The 18,202-nt window shown below is 40.2% G+C and overlaps 1 protein-coding gene across 1 annotated transcript; it reads left to right on the forward strand.

The window, feature by feature from the left end:
- The first annotated feature begins 14,909 nt into the window (after positions 1 to 14,909).
- LOC121784196 (secreted RxLR effector protein 161-like) lies at positions 14,910 to 15,680 on the forward strand. Its single transcript, XM_042182365.1, has one exon. The coding sequence runs from the start codon at positions 14,910 to 14,912 to the stop codon at positions 15,678 to 15,680; it is 771 nt and encodes a 256-aa protein (XP_042038299.1).
- The last annotated feature ends 2,522 nt before the right edge of the window (positions 15,681 to 18,202 follow it).

Genomic DNA, 18,202 nt, shown 5'->3' on the forward strand with positions numbered 1-18,202 from the left:
AGTGGCATCATCTGCTGCGCCGGTGGCTGCATCCCGGGTGCCCACACCGGCATCATCTGCATAGGGGGTTGCATCGGCGGTACCCCCCGCCAAGCCGGCACACTTCCACCGGCACCCATCTGTGGCATCATCTGCTGCCACGGGTACATGTTGTAGTACCTGGGTATCTGAGGCCAACCACCTCCCACGAGAGTCGGAGACCCGGACGTCACTGGAGTACCGTCGTAGTTGTTCTCCATTTCTCGTTGTTTTTTTAGTACAGAAATTAAGATATAGAGAGTACTCGTTTATACAAGTGGTGCGAATGAGAATGACGTCAAAATCGCGTATATATAGTGTTTCGAAATTTTTTTAAAAAGAATTTAAATGTTTCCGCCGGTCTGTCGCCGATTCGGGGCCTACAATGGCGCCGTGAGAATCGGCGTCAGACCAAGAATCGGCGTAGGCAGTAGGCACGCTGATTTTGACGCCGATTTCGCTGACGCGAGCTGCAATGGTTCGGCGTCAGCGAAAAATCGGCGTGCCTACGCTGACGCCGCCATTGTGGATGCTCTTAACTCGTCCCTCCGATACGAGACGGACGCGGACGCGTTGCAGCGTCCCGTCTCATCACCATCCCGCCGAGACGCCCGTCCCACCGAGACGGATGGCGAGCCGTCTCGCCACGCTCCCACGCAACGTGACGCGCGCTAGCGCCACGCGTGACGCCCACTCGCCGGCCCACGAGTGGGTTTCGTCACGCTGACGCAATAAATCATTTTTTTAAATTCAAATTTAATATAAAAAATAAAAAATCAAACGGTAATATTACCATTTTTTGACCTTTTTTCTTTTTTTTAATATATTTTTTACTCTATAAATATTCATATTTCATCATCATTACCCACACAAACACACATCTATTCTTCCTAAATCACTCCATTTCCTCTCCAATTTTCATCTAACATCTCCAATTTTCATCACAAAATGTTCAGCGACGGAAACTCTGGCGGTGGCGGCTCCGGCGGGTTTGACATCAACGCGTTTGGCGATTGGGGACATGTACAATGTATTGGGTGGTTCGGGTTCCGGTTCGTTGATGCCGGGCACCCAAGGCTCGTCGACGCCGGCGGGGTACCAACCACCTCATTTTGATGTGGATGCATATGCTCGTCCCTCCGCCTTGCGGTATTCGCAGGGATTATCCCAAATTAGGGAGGATTATCCGGATGAACCCACTGAGGAAGAAGGACGAGGTGGTGGAAGCTCCAGGGCATTCGACCTCGTGGAGGAAGAGGCAGAGGCGGCCGAGGAGGAGGAGGATGTAGACTGACATCCGTACAGCCGCAAGGACACAATGGCTGTGTACAACGCCTGGATCAGCGTCTCGTACGATCCCATCGTCGGGAATCAACAAACCTGGAAGTACTTCTGGGAAAAGGTCACCGATGCCTATAACGAGATTAAGCTGAAGGGGTCCCGCCACCGCACATTGAAGATGCTCTGCGCTCACTTTGACCGAATCGACAGAGAGGTCAAAAAATTCTGCGGCATCTACAAGACTGAAACGACTCATTTCCAAAGCGTTGCCACGTGAGCCGACATTCTGAGATCGGCTTTGCGAGTCTATTTCGACGACACCGGCGAAGAATACAAACATGTTGATGTTTGGTAGGTCTTCAAAGACGAGGCAAGGTGGCCGGAGGTGTCCAGTCCAGCACGGGTTCGACCTTGAAGCGCACGAAACACACGGCGGGTGGCCAATACTCGTCTAGTGGGGTCGGTTCAGCAGCACCGCACAAGAGGTTGCCTCGCAGGAGGTTGAGGGCACGACAGACGATGCAGGGGGTCCTACTGTGGGCGCCGTCGGCCGCAAGGGACCAAAGCGGCGAAGACGGCTAGAGGGAGGAGGGACCGAGGTGAATCAAGTCAGACGGGCTCCCAAGGGCCGCCCTCCTCCTTAATGTCCATGCACTTCACCCATTTTTTTTCCTTTCTCATTGTTACTTTTTCTCCCATCTCTTACTTTTTCACTGTCCAATCTCCCGCTTTATCTATTTTTTCACCTCTCTCTCTTATTTTACTAATATGTCATTAAAAATTAGGACGCAATTGCTATCGCATATAGTGACCCTGATATATTTCAGTATATCATTTTACTCCTATTATATTATAGAGTGAACTGCATAAAATAACCCTGACCTTTTCAAAAGTTTCACTCCAGACCTCTGACTAAAAAAAATATCGCCACATGCCTCTGACCTAAACCATAATCACAAATGAGATATTTGTAGCCATTTTTCGGACTAAAAGGCCCTTATGCCTTGAAGGTCATTTCAGTCATTTTTACTATGCACATGGCTGCATTCTTGCAGACAAGCTCTGCACATGGCTGCGCTTTTGTCAAATCAAATTTGATCGTTTGAGTTGATTTAATTGTTTTCACAAATACCATAAAAAATACCATAAAAATTTGTTAAGACTGTATTTTGTCTTGTAATAAAAATTATAAAAAGACATTACATGTGCCGACCTTAATTATCTTTGTATCAAATCTGCGATATAGTATTAATTCGGTTTAGACCCAACTTATATAATTCCAATTAAAAACATACACTATATCATATCTTCAAATTAAAGAGTGCTATCATTGGAAACAACTCAATGCTTGATAATTATATAAGCAAATTTTAGCAAACAACACTCATACAATATTGAATAGTGGAGTACTAGAATTAATTAATCTAACTCACTGTAATATGTAATGTTCGCGAAGTTGTCAAATCAATTAATTGTTCATGACTAAAAAACAAACTGGAAGATTTATCTTTATAATGTTAAATTTCAAACATTTCCACTTAAAAAACACAAACCTTAGTACATTAATACCATTTGATAATGACTGGCTTTTTTAATTCTCACTATATACTTTTTCTATTTTATTAATTATTTTTTTTATTTTGTGCATAACTTTTACGTCTTATGTATTCTCCCATGCTAAAATATAAGTCGTGTACAACTTAAATAATTTGTAGATTCGACTTCAGAAAAAGTTTGAATTATTTGATAAAATTTGTTTTTATTTTAGGCTCTCGATTTTAAGTAGCAATGAAGCATATCTGTATGTAGTGCACATCCCTCCATTTAAAAATGCAACTTCAAAAACTACATTGGATGATTCTTATATGTATTGACCATATTTTCTAGGAGTATGTTGTTTTAATTATAAACTAAATGTATTTTAATTAATTAAAATACAGTGTTATAAATAAAAAAGAAGATGAGACACAGCCATAAAGTGAAATTTTTGAAATGTATTTGTTAAATCACAAATGAAGTCTGGTATACGTGGCACGTATGCTGACGCATAGTCATCATGATTGACGGCTGACGCACAGCCGTCAAATCGCGTCAGGTCGCAGGCCGCCATTGCAGAAGTCCGTGTGATATGCCCATAATGCCCTTTTAGGGCTGAAGGGTCTTTTAGTCCGAAAAAACCTGATTTGTGATTATGTTAAAGGTCAGAGGCTTGTGGCGATATTTATTTTAGTCAGAGGTCTGGAGTGAAACTTTTGAAAAGGTGAGGATTATTTTATGCAGTTCACTCTATATTATAAAATCTAGAGAATTGTCCTGGCTTGCTCAGAATGAGCGCCCAGTGAGCGTCGAGGAAAATTGATAAACGGGTCAGTGGAAATAAGATAATTTACATCTTATAGTTTTTGGTTGATAAAAAATATTTGAATTGGTATCAAGATTGGAAAACAAAAAATGTGAACGTATGAGAATGATTTTTTTAACTGCATCGACATCAATGACAGTACGCGAGCGCAAATAAGAAATTTGTTGTGGGTTTCATCTCGTGCTTGCAATTTCGAGATTTCTGCAAATTTAGGAGAAATAAGAAAGTGGAAATAAGAAATTTGATGTAGTTCTTTTACATCTCACACTCGTGATTCTAGAAGGAGCAAGAAATTAAAAATTGATTGTGTTGTGAAATTTTAATTTGGAGAATACATCAAGGAGACTGGAGATTGAATCGCTGGCTGGGTAAGCAAGAAATCCAAAGTTTGAAATGTCACGTGTTTAAAAATTTCAATTTAAGAAAAAATAAAGGAGAAGGAGAGAGAATAAGATCTGGGGGGAAAAAGATGTCGCTGACTGTTCTGAGTCGCCCAGTAGAACAATTCTCATAAAATCAAGTATACGAAGTGGAATTTATTCCACTAAGGTTGAGGTCTATCTAACCCCGCCCACAAACAGCGTTTTTGATTAAAAAATTATATGTAGTGGAATTTATTTCACTAATTTTTTCTAAGTCACTTTCTTTTATATTCTCTCTGTTTCATATCAGTTGAGTCATTTTGCTATTTTGATACGTTCCATAATAATAGAGTCATTTCTCTTTTTAGTAAAAATCAATATATTTCATCTTACTTACTTTACCTTCTCTTATTTTATTCTCTTTTCATCTTTACACCTTTTTAATTTATTACTTTATTTTTCATTTACTTAACTCACTTAATATAATTTTTTTAAAATTGCGTACAAAAAACAATCGTCTCCACTACTATGAAATGGAGGGAGTATTTCTTAAAACCCATACTCAGTCAAAATTGGATTTTAAATTGAGGGAGAGAGTAGTAGCTTCCATCACAAGTGAAAGTCATGCTCTTGTTGAACTACATTTGGATGATTTAGATCTAGAAGCTTATCCGTTAGAATAGAATTAAGATGTGTTTGTCAAGATGGTTGCATTTATTAAGCAATCCGCAACGATGTCACTTATCCATCTCTTAACTATTCATGGGTTCACTGTACTTTTCACTTCATCTCTTAGTTTCATCTCTTAACTAAGAGACAGAACATGCAACCTTTTATCTCTTATCCGTCTCTTAACCATCTCATCCCTTAACTATTCATTCAATTTCATTTTTTTTATTTCCAACAAATTCAATTAATAAAAACACACTTCATTAAATAAAATAAAAATTACAACTTAAAATCCTAGTAAAAAAATACATAATTAAATTCGTGACAAAATAAATAAAAAAAGACATAATTTAAAATACAATTTTCTAGAAATTATAAAAACTACTCCGCCGGCGAATCATCCCCCGGAGGTGGTGGAGGCGGAATACCAAGTTGTCCCGCCAGATACATAATGCCGGCATGATGGGCTTGAAACTGGGCAGGCGTCATGCGGGAAGTGTCCCCCATCGTGGTGGTTAAGTACATGAACATTAAGGAGGAGGGCGGCCCTTGGGAGCCCGCCTGGCTTGATTCGCCTCAGCCCCTCCTCCCTCTAGCCGCCTTGGTCCCTTGCGGACGACGGCGCCCACGGGAGGACCCTCCTGCATCGTCCGCCGTGCCCTCAACCTCCTGCGAGGCAACCTCTTGTGCGGCGTTGCCTGAACCGCCCCACTAGACGAGTATTGGCCACCCCCGTGTGCTTCATGCGCTTCGAGGTCGAGCCTGTGCTGGACTGGACACCGCCGGCCCACCTTGCCTCGTCTTTGACGACATCCCAAACATCGACATGTTTGAAATCTTTGCAGGTGTCGTCGAAATAGACTAGCAAAGCGGATCTCAGAATGTCGGCTCCCCGTGGCTCCGCTTTGGTAATGAGCCGCTTCAGTCTTGTAGATGCCGCAGAATTTTTTGACCTATCTGTCGACTCGGTCAAAGTGAGCGCGGAGCATCTTCAATGTGCAGCGGCGGGACCCCTTCCGAGTATGTTGATTCCCGACGATGGGATCGTACGAGACACTAATCCAGGCATTGTACACAGCTATCGTGTCCTTGCCGCTGTACTGATGCTGGCCTACATCCTTCTCCTCCGACGCTTCTTCCACGGAGTCGAATGCCCTGAAGCTTCCACCGCCTCGTCCTCCTTCCGGAGTGGGTTCATCCGGATAATCCTCCCTAATTTGGGATAATCCCTGCGAATACCTCGGGGCGGAGGGACGAGCGTATGCATCCACATCAAAATGGGGTGGTTGGTACCCCGCCGGCGTCGACAAGCATTGGGTGCCCGGCGTCGACGAACCGGAATCCGAACCACCCAATATATTGTACATGCCCCCCAGTCGCCAAACGCGTTGATGTCAAACCCACTGGAGCCGTTACCGCCAAAGTTCCGTCGCCGGACATTTTGTGATGAAAATTGGAGAGGAAATAAAGATGATTTGAGAAGAATAGATGTGTGTTTGTGTGTGTAATGAGGATGAAATATGAGTAATTATAGAGTAAAAAGTAAAAAAATAATAAAAAAAAGAAAGAAAAAACGGTCAAAAAATGGTAATATTACCGTTTTTAATTTTAATTTTATAATTTTATTAAATTCGATTTAAAAAAATAATTTATTGCGTCAGCGTAATGAAGCCCATTCGCGGGCCGGCGAGTGGGCGTCACACGTGGCGCCAGCGCGCGCCACATCATGCGGACGCGTGACGAGACGGCTCGCCATCCGTCTCGGTGGGACGGGCGTCTCGGCGGTTTGGTGACGAGACGGGACGCTACAAGGTATCTCGCTCCCGTCTCGTCTAGGAGGGACGAGATAAGAAACGCCCGCAGGATGCGTTACGGGTGCTCTTAGAGTGTCCACAATGGGACAGCCACGGCTGTCTATTGCAAAGACAGAGGCGCCGTGGCGGTGGAGGAAGCGCCACGTAGGTGGTGGTGAACAAGGCGGAGTGGCGGCTGCCGAGACCGCCGCAGTTGTGAGAAACGTTTTTTTATTAATTTATTTTGTAATGACTAGGCGGACAAGTTTTTTGTGGCTGTGCTGACTAGGCAGACAAATTTCTGTGGCTATGGCATGGTTGTTCCGCCTCTACTTTTGACACTCTTATGCTTCCATCTTAAGGGGCTATCAAAACTAAAAAATCAAAAAGTACTGATTGTTTAGGATTTACTTCTTCTCTACCTAAAGAATAAGCACTTTTGGTTCAGCATGAGTTTTAGAGCATCCTCATCCATTCTCTTGCCAAAGAGCATGGATGTGGGTCTAGACCCACATTTATTCATTTATGTTTAGTGTAAATTAGGCATGCACAAACCGAACCGAACCGGACCGCCGGTTAACCGGCGGTTCGGAACCGCCGGTTCACAAATCGGAACAGGTGCCGGCGGTTCAAGGTTCAGGTTCAGGTTCAAAACCAACCGCTAGTTTGCCGGTTTGAACCAGCTGTTCCACGGTTCCAACGGTAGGATTCCGGCTAAGGTGTAGGTTTTCAGGCTAGATGTGCAGAAAACCGGCAGTTTCTGACGAAAACCGCCGGTTTCTAACCTAAACCGCCGGTTTCCGACATTTCCGGACATTTTTCAGGTGGCAGCGTATATGTGGCAGTGTATAGGCCTGAAAACCGATCAGAAACCGCCGGTTCCGGCCGAAATTTGAAATATGAATTTTTTTATTTTTATTTTATTTTTATTTCTTCCAATTTTACTCTTATAAGTACCCCACTTCCCCTATCATTTTTACTCACTTCATTCTTGTGTTAACAAGGATTTCCTTCTCAATCTCAATTTCTCTATTGTCTATCCTCATTCTCTCTAATTACTCAAGTTGTTTACTACTATATTTGTTGTTGTGTTCGTAATTTACCATTTATTTAATATTCTATATTCCGTACTACTTTCATTTTGAATTATGTCTTCTTCTCGTGGTGGACCGGGTGTGGTGATCAGGGCAAAAGAATTGTCCGAGATCAAAGTAGTCGTCCCCAAAGATCAAAGCGGCCTAGTTGTCGAGAAGTTATGGAAGAGGTTTCCCGAGTGCCGGCTGAACGCATGCAAGTAAGTTCTAAAAAATAAAATTATTTTTACAATTCATAATTTCATAAGATTAAGTTTTTTTAATTTTTTTTGTGGTGGGAGGGGCGGTGGTAGTTCCCAACAACAAGATGACGAATACGACGTGTCTATATCGTCAAAAGAGTAGGTCGACAATGTTTGGAGAAAAAAGTTGAATTATCACGTTATTTACTAACCTTAGGAGACAAAGTGAACATTTGCTCTGATGTATGGACTGATTATTTTAATAGACATTCATACATGGGCATTACGGTTCACTTTGTGGACAATAGTTGGACTTTGAACAAGCGTTTGATTGGGTTTAGAGAATTTGAGACACCACACACTGCAACCGAAATTGCTTCTTTAATTATTCAAATTTTGAATGAATTTCAATTTTGCAATAAGATATTTTCTGTTGGTTTTGATAATGCAATTGTTAACACTGCAAGTATTAATGACTATATTGCGGCTTGTGCTCCGGTTATTGGTGGTAAGTATTTTCATCAAAGATGCATATGTCATATTTTGAATTTATGTGTACAAGATGCGCTTGAATTATGGCAAAAGCATGTTAGTCCTATTAGATCTGCAGTTAGATTAATCCATCAAAAGTCGTCTATTGGCAAAGCTTAGAAGTAGTATTGTCATCAAAAGAAGGTAAGATGTACGAATTTTACCATGGAAATGCTTAGAGAGGCCTTCAAATAGAATGAACCCTTAGAGAGGCCTTCAAATAGAATGAACCCTTAGAGAGGCCTTCAAATAGAATGAACCCTTCTCCTCTAGGTATAAAGAGACCATAACCAAACAGTCAACCAGTGTTGATCGAGATACAGGGTCGCTGCTGGGTCGCCTGGGTCGAGTGAGTCGCCTGGGTCGCCCTAAACACATGTTATCTCTGATTTTCTCAAATCTCTCACATGTTTTCTGTCTCTCTCAATCACAATTCTCTCTATATATATGCATGCACCACATCAAACTTTTCAAACCTACTTTCTACACTTTAGAATTCGGCCTCTTCACTCCTAAACAAATAAACAATTCAAAGATCTTTTGCTACCAACCTTCATATATTCCCTTGTTTTGATGTTTTCAGACAATGGTTTCAATTATTTATTGTGTTATGACTTATGAATTGTTTTGGTATTTTGATCATTTCTATTTTCCATTTTATCTCTATTCACATGAATTGCGTTTACATTTATATTATTTGATGTATTCTAAACATTAGAGCAGTATATTTACTTTATTTAATATTAAAAGGCAAAAAAAATAACCTAGCTTTGTGGGTCTCTCGACCCCGTCGACCCGCGACCCGAATTTTCACCTCATCAACCCGGTGCGCCCCGCGACCCTAACAACACTGCAGTCAACTAAACATGTTTTCCAACCAACATCGAGATTTTCCTTCGGTTCACACAAGCTCTCATTTTAGCTTGAAACACAACACAAATTACAAAAGAAAAAGGAAACAGAAGTCGAACACAAAACAAGGATCCGTGAACCAGAATAATCGGAACAAAAACAATATAATATAATATAATAAAAAATCGTCAAATACATTACTACAGAGTACAAGTCTATTAGTGATAGAGTCTTGAGATAATACAGCATTCATCAAGCTCAACAACAAACAACAGCGAATGAATTATGAAAACCCTAAGCTAATTGCTGCAGCTAGATTAACGGAATGTTACTCTAACCAAAACAAATCGATAGACCAAACTGACCTAACCCAGGAATCAATAACACACATTTACGTCCACAGACAAAATCAACACTCCCCAAAATCAAATAATCAACTCGACAATTCCAAGCAACCTCGAGATTTCCCTTCCGCTTACACAAACAAACACAGCTTTATATTGAGCGTGGGAAACCCAATCCCATTACAGCTAGAAACAAAGCACAAATTACCCAAAACAAAAACCGACCTTGGCGGAAAAACTAGGGTTGGGTTTGTCAATCACAAATGTTAACAGGACTATGTATAAAATAATTCTAGAGGTGAAACAATTGGGGTTTTTTCTGCTGAAAACAAGCGACACTAGAAAAAATCATCAAAACCTTAGTATCACAATGAATCCATAAATCTTGCAGAAAGCAAAGCTAATTGTAGAAAGAGTCGGAGAGATTACCACGGCTGACGGCGGGGAGAGGAGCTCTGGGAAATGTGATTCGGTTTCTGCAAGTGCCGCTGCCGCTTCTGTTAGGGAGAAACTAGGGTTGGTTAATGTATAGCTTAGTCTTATTGGGCCAGCCCAGTACCACCACGATTTGTTAATGTATAGCTCTATCTTATCGGGCCGGCCCAATTCCGATACAGGAAAGGAATAACATTATCGGTTTAAATGTGAAGATATTAATCCGTATATTACCAAATTTTCTGTTTTTCTATATTTATTGATTTATCAATTATTTGACATTTAATCGACCTTTCCTTTTTGCATGCCCAATACCATCTTGGCTGGGCTGCCATTGTGAAGTTTCGATAAGATAATTTGGATTATAAATGTTTAATAATATCTCACTGTCTATGTGAAATTCGTAATAAAGTAGAGTTCAAACTAAATGCCAAATCGAAAGATGGAAAAAGGATTGAATATTTTGACAACTTGGCATATGAATTAGAAGTTGTTGAACTTCCATTTCTCATGGGGCATGTGGATGAGGTTTTGAGTGATGCCAGTAGTTGGATTGGAGATATGTGTTTCCTTTTAGGTCATCTTCTGATATTTGTCTTCGTCTTTCTGTGTTTCTGTTAATTTTGGGTTCCTCTCTTACTACTAGTTATGTCAGTACATAATTCTATATGTTTATTTCCGTGTATAATTTCGATCGAATCAAAGCTAGAGTGAACTTCATGATATATTAATATTTACTCTTGTATAGTAGTACTGGAGTACTACATATTAAAAGTCACGGCAAGATAAGTTGCCGTATTATTTTTTTTTAAATACACAAACTTTTGACATTATCTATTTTTTTCAAAACTTTCTTTTAATCAAATTACATGAAATTTTAAACTGTTTAATTTTGCTTCAAGCAAACAATCCCGATGAAAATATTCGTGCCGCCGTACGTACTATATTTCACTAGTTAGTCAAAGTGAGAAAAAATTGTTGAATAAAATGGAAGGCTACGTACCTTCTTCCACGTTGACACCAATGTATTTTTCTTTGCAGGAGGTAGGAAATTTAAGAGCAATTCTGGTTAATATAATACTCCCTCCGCCCCAATAAATATGAAACGTTTGGTTTTTGGCACAAGATTTAATGTAGGGTTGTTTTGTGAGTTAATGAAGAGAGAGTAAAGTAAGAGAGAAGAAAAAGTAGAGATGATGTTGTTTCCATTTTAGGAAACGTTTCATTTTTAATGGGACAACCCAAAAAGGAAAACGTTTCATTTCTAGTGGGACGGAGGGAGTAGTAATAATACTAATATCAAACGTCCAAAATCGCACGAGGGTAAATGGGCCACGGAAAATATTAATAATTATGGAATTATGCGGTTTTTCAGTCTATGTATATTGGTTTGATTCATTTCAATGACAAAAATGATTTTATTATTTGGAAACAGAAATTGAAGTGTATTCTTATTCAGCAAAAAGTGTTTAAGGTTATTGATGGTTCTTTACCTGATGACACTGCTTAAGAAAAGCTTGATGAGATGAATGAGTTGGCTAGAGCTACTATTGTGCTTAATTTGTTTGATTCTGTGATTAGGAAAATTGATCATATTGAATCTGCTTCTGAAATGTGGAAACATCTTGATACCCTGTTCACTGAGACTTCTATGTCCTCCAGAATGTATTTGCTTGAAAAGTTGTTTAAATTTAAGCTTGATCTTGCAAAAGACATTGATGATAATGTGAATAGGTTTCAGAAGCTTGTGCAAGATATAAAAAGATCTGGTGATAAGACAATTGATGAATACACTAGTATTTCTCTAATGAATACTATACCTGATTCTTACAGTGATGTGAAAGCTGCCATTAAGTATGGTAGAGACACTGCTCCTCTGGATTTGATTATTAGTTCCCTAAAATCTAAAGAACTTGAATTAAGGGAAAGGGCTGCTGACAAAAATGCTTTTAACAAGGCCTTGAATGTCAGAGGTAGACCTAAGTCAAGAGGGGGGAATGAATCTAATGGTGGATCTGGTACCAGCCCTAAACCCTAAACAGATCAAGGTCTAATAGTAAGTGGAGCACTATAGGAAAAAGTGTACCAAACCTAAAAAGAATAAATCCCCTAATAATAACACTCAGCTTGAAAATCTTGTAAATGTGGCCAAATATGATGCTGACAATGAATCTGTGTATATGGTGCATGATTTGATGTATATAAATGTTTTTCCTATGTGCCCCTTTACTTCAAATGATTGGCTTTGTGATTCTGGATGTACTTATCATGTTAGTCCATTCAAGGAAGTGTTCATTGAAATAAGGCCTGTGACAAATACTTATGTGTCAGTGGCTGATGACAAGAAATGTGAAATTCTTGGAATTGGCACTGTGTGTTTAAAATTTGATAATGACTATGTGTTGGACCTGAAGGATGTGAGATATGTTCCAGATCTTTGCTATAATTTGATGTCTTGTACTACCCTTGAGAACTCTAGCATGGGGGTAAATGGGGGAAAGACTACATGAAAATCTGCAAAGGGTCAATGTGTTTGTTTAAGGCCAAAAGAAAATGTGGTTTGGATGTCTGTACTGTTGTGCCTCTTACATATGAAAAAGCATGTGCCAATGTTGTTAAAACTAATAAAACTATGTTGTAGCATAATAGACTTGGTCACATGAGGGAAAAGGGCCTGAATATTCTGAAAAAACATGTTATTTTATCTGATGCTGAAGTTCATGGTAATTTTCCTTTCTGTGACACTTGTGTGCTGACTAAACAGCATAGGGTTACTTTTCCTACTCCTGTACCTGCAAATATCATTAGACATGTTCTTGAATACTTGCATATGGATGTGTGGGGCCCTGCTTCTGTGTCATCTCACTTTGGTTCTGTGTATTTCTTGTTTATTATTGATGATTTTCAAGTAAAGTTAGGAGATTCCTTATGAGACATAAGTGTGAAGTATTTGAAAAACTTGCTGCTTGGAAAACTTTGATTGAAACACAGACATGTGAGAAAATTAAGGCTATAAGAACTGATAATGGCTTGGAATTTTGTAATAAACAAATTGATGATTTGTGTGTTAGTTTTGGAATTAGAAGATATAAAACTGTTCCTTACTCCCCACGGCAAAATGGGGTAACTGAAAGAATGAATAGGACCTTACTTGACAAAGTGAGATAAGAAATTTTGGGGTGAAGCTTTGTTGACTGCTGCTTACTTGGTGAATGGATCTCCCTCTGTGCCTTTGTTAGGACAATGTCCTGAACATGTTTTTATTAGAAAAACTTTGAATCTTTCTCATCTAAGAGTTTTTGGTTGTTCAGCTTTTGTGCATACTAAAACTGATAAACTTGAACCTAGATCTAGAAAGAGTGTTTTTCTAGGTTATCCTGAAGGTGTTAAAGGTTATAGAATCTGGTTGAGAGATGAATTCCCTTGCTTAAAAGTGACAAGTAACCCTGCTCCTGACCCTGTGGACAATGATCCTCTAATTGAGGTAGAGTCCACAAAACAACCCACTGATGTGGAGCATTATGTTGATGCTCCAAGTGAGGTGGAACAACTTTCTAGAATTCTCACCCAGTCTATATGCCTGATGATACACCTAGTGAAGGGAATCTATAGGTGAATGATGTTAATGATGTGCTTCCACCCAATGATAATGATAATCCTCATGATTTGCATGCTAGTCCTAGGAGACGTAATCCTCATGTTCTTGCCCAGAATGTGATTAATAGCCCCAGTGGTATTTAAAATGCTATTGATGGTTCCAATTTGCATGATTATGTGTTATCTAGGGACAGGCCTAGAAGGCTTAATATTCAGAAACCTTTCTAGGTATGATGGTTATGCTGGCTTGGTTGCTCTTATAAACTTGGCTTTCAATGTGTATGAATCTGATGGGGAAGAACCCCAGTCTTATAAGCAAGCTCTTAAGTCAAAATTCTGGAGTCAGTGGCATAAAGCCATGTTGGAGGAGATAAATTCTCTGAAAATTAATCTTACCTGGATCCTTGTTCCTTTACCCCCTGGTGCCTCTGTGGTTGATTGCAGGTGGCTCTATAAATTGAAAAATGAGGTGGAGGGTATTAGGTACAAGGCCATACTTGTGGCCAAGGGTTTTACTCAACAAGAAGGGGTAGATTATACTAAAATTTTTGCTCATGTTGTTAAATTTACTACTGTGCGGTTGATGCTTGCTTTATGTGCTCATTTTGACTGGGAATTGAAACAAATGGATGTTAAAACTGCTCTCTTGCATGGTGACCTTGATAAACCTATTTTCATGAGACAACCTGAAGGTTTTGTTGATCCAAAGTTTCCCAATCATGTGTGCTTGCTGAAAAAGGCCTTGTATGGTTTAAAACAGTCTCCTAGAGAGTGGAATATCAAGTTTAATACTTGTATGAATAAGTTGGGCTTTGTGAGAAGTACTTTTGATGCATGCTTATATGAGAAATTTTTTTGCTTATATGTGAAAAATCTTGATTCGGTGTCTGTCTTCTTACTGTTGTATGTTGATGACATGCTTATTATGGGTCCCTGTTTGAAAACCATAAAGGTTGTGCAAACTGCTTTAAGTGAAAATTTTGATATGAAGGATTTTGGTGATGCCCAGAAAATATTGGGAATAAATATTTTCAGGAACAGAAAAGAGTGTATTCTCGTCTTGACGATATGAGTCATTTGAAAAATAAGCGCATTCGCTCTGTAGCGGATCTTTTACAAGATCAATTCGGATTGTCTCTGGTTCGTTTAGAAAATGTGGTTCGAGGAACTATATGTGGAGCAATTCGGCATAAATTGATACCGACTCCTCAGAATTTGGTAACTTCAACTCCATTAACAACCACTTATGAATCCTTTTTTGGTTTACACCCCTTATCTCAAGTTTTAGATCGAACTAATCCATTGACACAAATAGTTCATGGGAGAAAGTTGAGTTATTTAGGTCCGCATCAGTAACCTTATGTGCACAAAATTCTGAAGAAATTTAACATGTTTGATGCTAAACTTGCCTCTGTGCCTTTAGCTGCTCATTTTATGTTGAGTAAAGATATGTGCCCTAAGTCTAAAACTGATATTGAAGCTATGAAGAAAGTTCCCTATGCAAATGCTATTGGGTCAGTGATGTATTTGATGGTGAGTACCAGGCCTGACATTGCTTATGCAGTGTCCTGCCTGAGTAGGTATATGGCAAATCCTGGTCCTGTTCATTGGGAAGCTTTGAAATGGCTTCTGAGATATCTTAAGCATACTACTGAGTATGAATTGTGCTATTCTAAATGTAATGAAGGTGTTTCACTAACTGGATTTGTTGATTCTAATTATGCTAATGACAGGGATAAAAGGAAGTCCACCACCTCCTATGTGTTTACAATTTGTAGGTTCTGCATTAGCTGGAAGTCTCAGTTGCAGCACATAGTGGCTCTGTCCACTACTGAGTCAGAATATATTGCCTTAACAGAGGCAATGAAAGAAATTGTGTGGTTAAAGGGGGTGCTTTCTGAATTGAAGTTTGTGAAGTTCTCTCCTACTGTGTTTTCTGATTCTCAATCTTCTATTAAGTTGTGTAAAAATAATGTATTCCGTGATAAAACAAAGCATATTGATGTAAGGTTTCATTACATTAGAGATATTGTAGAAAAATGTGAAGTTTTTCTTCAAAAGGTACATACTGACATAAATCCTGCTGACATGGGAACTGAGAGCTTACCATTTGAAAAACTTCTTTTCTACATAAAACATTTGCATTTTGATCTAAGATAGGTTGCATGTCCCGGGGAAAGACCTCAGTCACCTTATCAGCTGTGGTAAGGGTGTTAGGTGGCTAGAGGCATGAAGTCCTTCTAGACTAATGGGTGTCACCCCTCTGGTGTCTGAAGGCAACCTGGTGGCTTCCCTAATGCTGGTGAACTTTAGTTCTTTGGAGCTGAGGGGACTACCTTGTAGGCTGTGATGATTAAAGCCTTAGCCTATAGTTCATATTGGTTTCCCAGAATAAAGTCCAAGGTGGAGTATGTTGAATATGTGTAAGTGGACATTTATTTAGGCAATGTATTAATTCTGGCTCAATGCCCAATTGATTGGGCTTGGCCAAACTGCTGAGCCCTTTAGCCCGCGACTCTTCCTCTCCACCGTCAGATTGCTGCCATGTCTTACCTTCACTTGGATCTTGAACCTGCGCCGTTGGATGGAGGGTTGTGTTTGTTACGTGTAGAATGTATGACGGTTTGTGTTTCACTTTACACTTCTTTCTCTCTTTACTCACTCGATTCAGTGACTTCTCTCTCTTCTCTCTTTTTCTCCGATGACTTCTCCGGCGGGTTCTCTTTGGTCTTTCGCTGTGTTCTTGTGTGATTGGCTGGTGGTGTAGCTGGTGAAGGCAACTACTTCGGTTGCCGGTGTGTTCATGAGACCTAGGATTTTGGTGGGTGAGAGATCTGGTGCAAGAGTGTGTTCTGTGGTTCTAGATCCGGTGTAAAGGAGTTGTGTGGTGTTGATATCGACGGTGAGAGGTGAATCTCTGGTCGGATTCGACGGTGCTCCCTTGGATCTGGTTTTGGTTGAATTGATTTGAACTGTCGGCGGGTGGCTAAGCCACAACTTGTGATCTATTCAGTTTCTACTTGTTTCTTGTTCTTCTTATGGGTAATATCCTTAGATCCAGTAGGATCTTGCTTGTTATTACTAACTAGTGTGTTTAGTGTGCAGGCTTCGGTTTTTTTTTTTTAACAAAACACCATTGTGGTGGAGGGTTCGTGGGTCCCTCATCCCTTCATATCATAAAAGACCATTTACACGCTTTATGCCCAAAAGTGACATAGAGCCCACGTAGGGAGTAATTTGTTGTCCCCTCCGCACACATGTGAGTGACACCAAATTACTCACCTCAAAAATTACAGTAAGATCAGCCTATGTTCACCAAACTTCAACATCCTACTAGTGCCTTAGGAATTGGAAATTCGGCATGTTGAGTTGATCCATTCTTACCAACGCTTTGATCATCGCCGGGGCTATGTCACGGTCAAATTCCCGCTGGCCATTCTCGAGACTCCCTAGCTTCGCTGCATATTCCGCTGCTTTGTTTCCGACGTTATAGCAGTGGGAATACTTGGCAACAACCTCCTTCAATTTGTTTCGGATGAACGTCGTTTGGTGTCGTAGATGTGCCGGTCCGTGTTTGTTGAGTTGAATTAAGGAGATCACTTCTTTAGAGTCCGATTCAACCCACACTTTTCTACCCCTACCTGCAACCATCTCAAGACCGAGGGAAAGAGCTTGCAGCTCCGCATCAAGAGCCGACGCAGCTGTCACTTTCTGAAAAAAGCCTCGGACAATGTTGCTGCTAGCGTCTCGGAAAATTCCTCCCGCCCCTGCGCCTGACCGGTTCCACACTCCCTTGATATTGAGCTTTAACCAGCCAGTGTCCGGCGGAATCCATCTGACTGTTTTGATGAGCTTTCTTGGCCTCTCGATCCAAGTGGTTGTATCAAAATTCTCTAGATTGCTGCATCCTTCCCACTCCTTCCTTCCCAATTTACCTGCTTTGATCATGTTCTGCAAGTAAGTCTTGGTTCTTTGGAACACATTTTCTGCTGTCATCTTCACTCCTCGATGTATGTAGCTGTTACGTTCCGTCCAAATGAACCATAGAATGAGGCAGGGGATGACCGAGCTGACATGTAGCTTGTTCGATTGACATAGCCTACGGTGCCAAAATCTTATCCGAGCCTCGAAATCAATCACTCTTTCGTTCCATTTCGGTAAGTTAGGGAACCAAGTTAGTGTGCAGGCTTCGGTTAATCAAGGAGCTAGCTAGGGTTTCAACTGAGAGTTGTAATAGCTAGATTATATTACTTGTAAACGTGCTTGTAGTCTTAATTAAAATCAGCCGCGTGGTTGAGAGTTTGGCTGAGCTCTCTTGTAAGAAGAACAAAGAGGTCTCGGTAATTAGTGAATCCAGACTGGTCTGATCCCTACAAGATTAAAATGAAAATTGTGATTTTTTTTATTTATTTTTTGTTGATAGTTAGTAATATTATACTCCCTCCGTCCCGGGTTAGTCGCACATTTGCTTTTCGGCACGGAGATTAAGGAATGAGTGTATAGCAAAGTCAACAATTGCGGCTGTAGGTGATAATTTTTACTAAAAATGGAAAAAGTGCAAATAACTTGGGACGCCCAGAAAGGAAAATAGTGCTAGTAACAGGGACGGAAGGAGTATTTGTAGCTAATTAGATAGATTATTTTTGTATATTCGCCGTATGTAACATCAATTTCTTCAGTTA

The sequence above is a fragment of the Salvia splendens genome, chromosome 21, assembly GCF_004379255.2.
Source record: "Salvia splendens isolate huo1 chromosome 21, SspV2, whole genome shotgun sequence".
Taxonomy (NCBI): domain Eukaryota; kingdom Viridiplantae; phylum Streptophyta; class Magnoliopsida; order Lamiales; family Lamiaceae; genus Salvia; species Salvia splendens.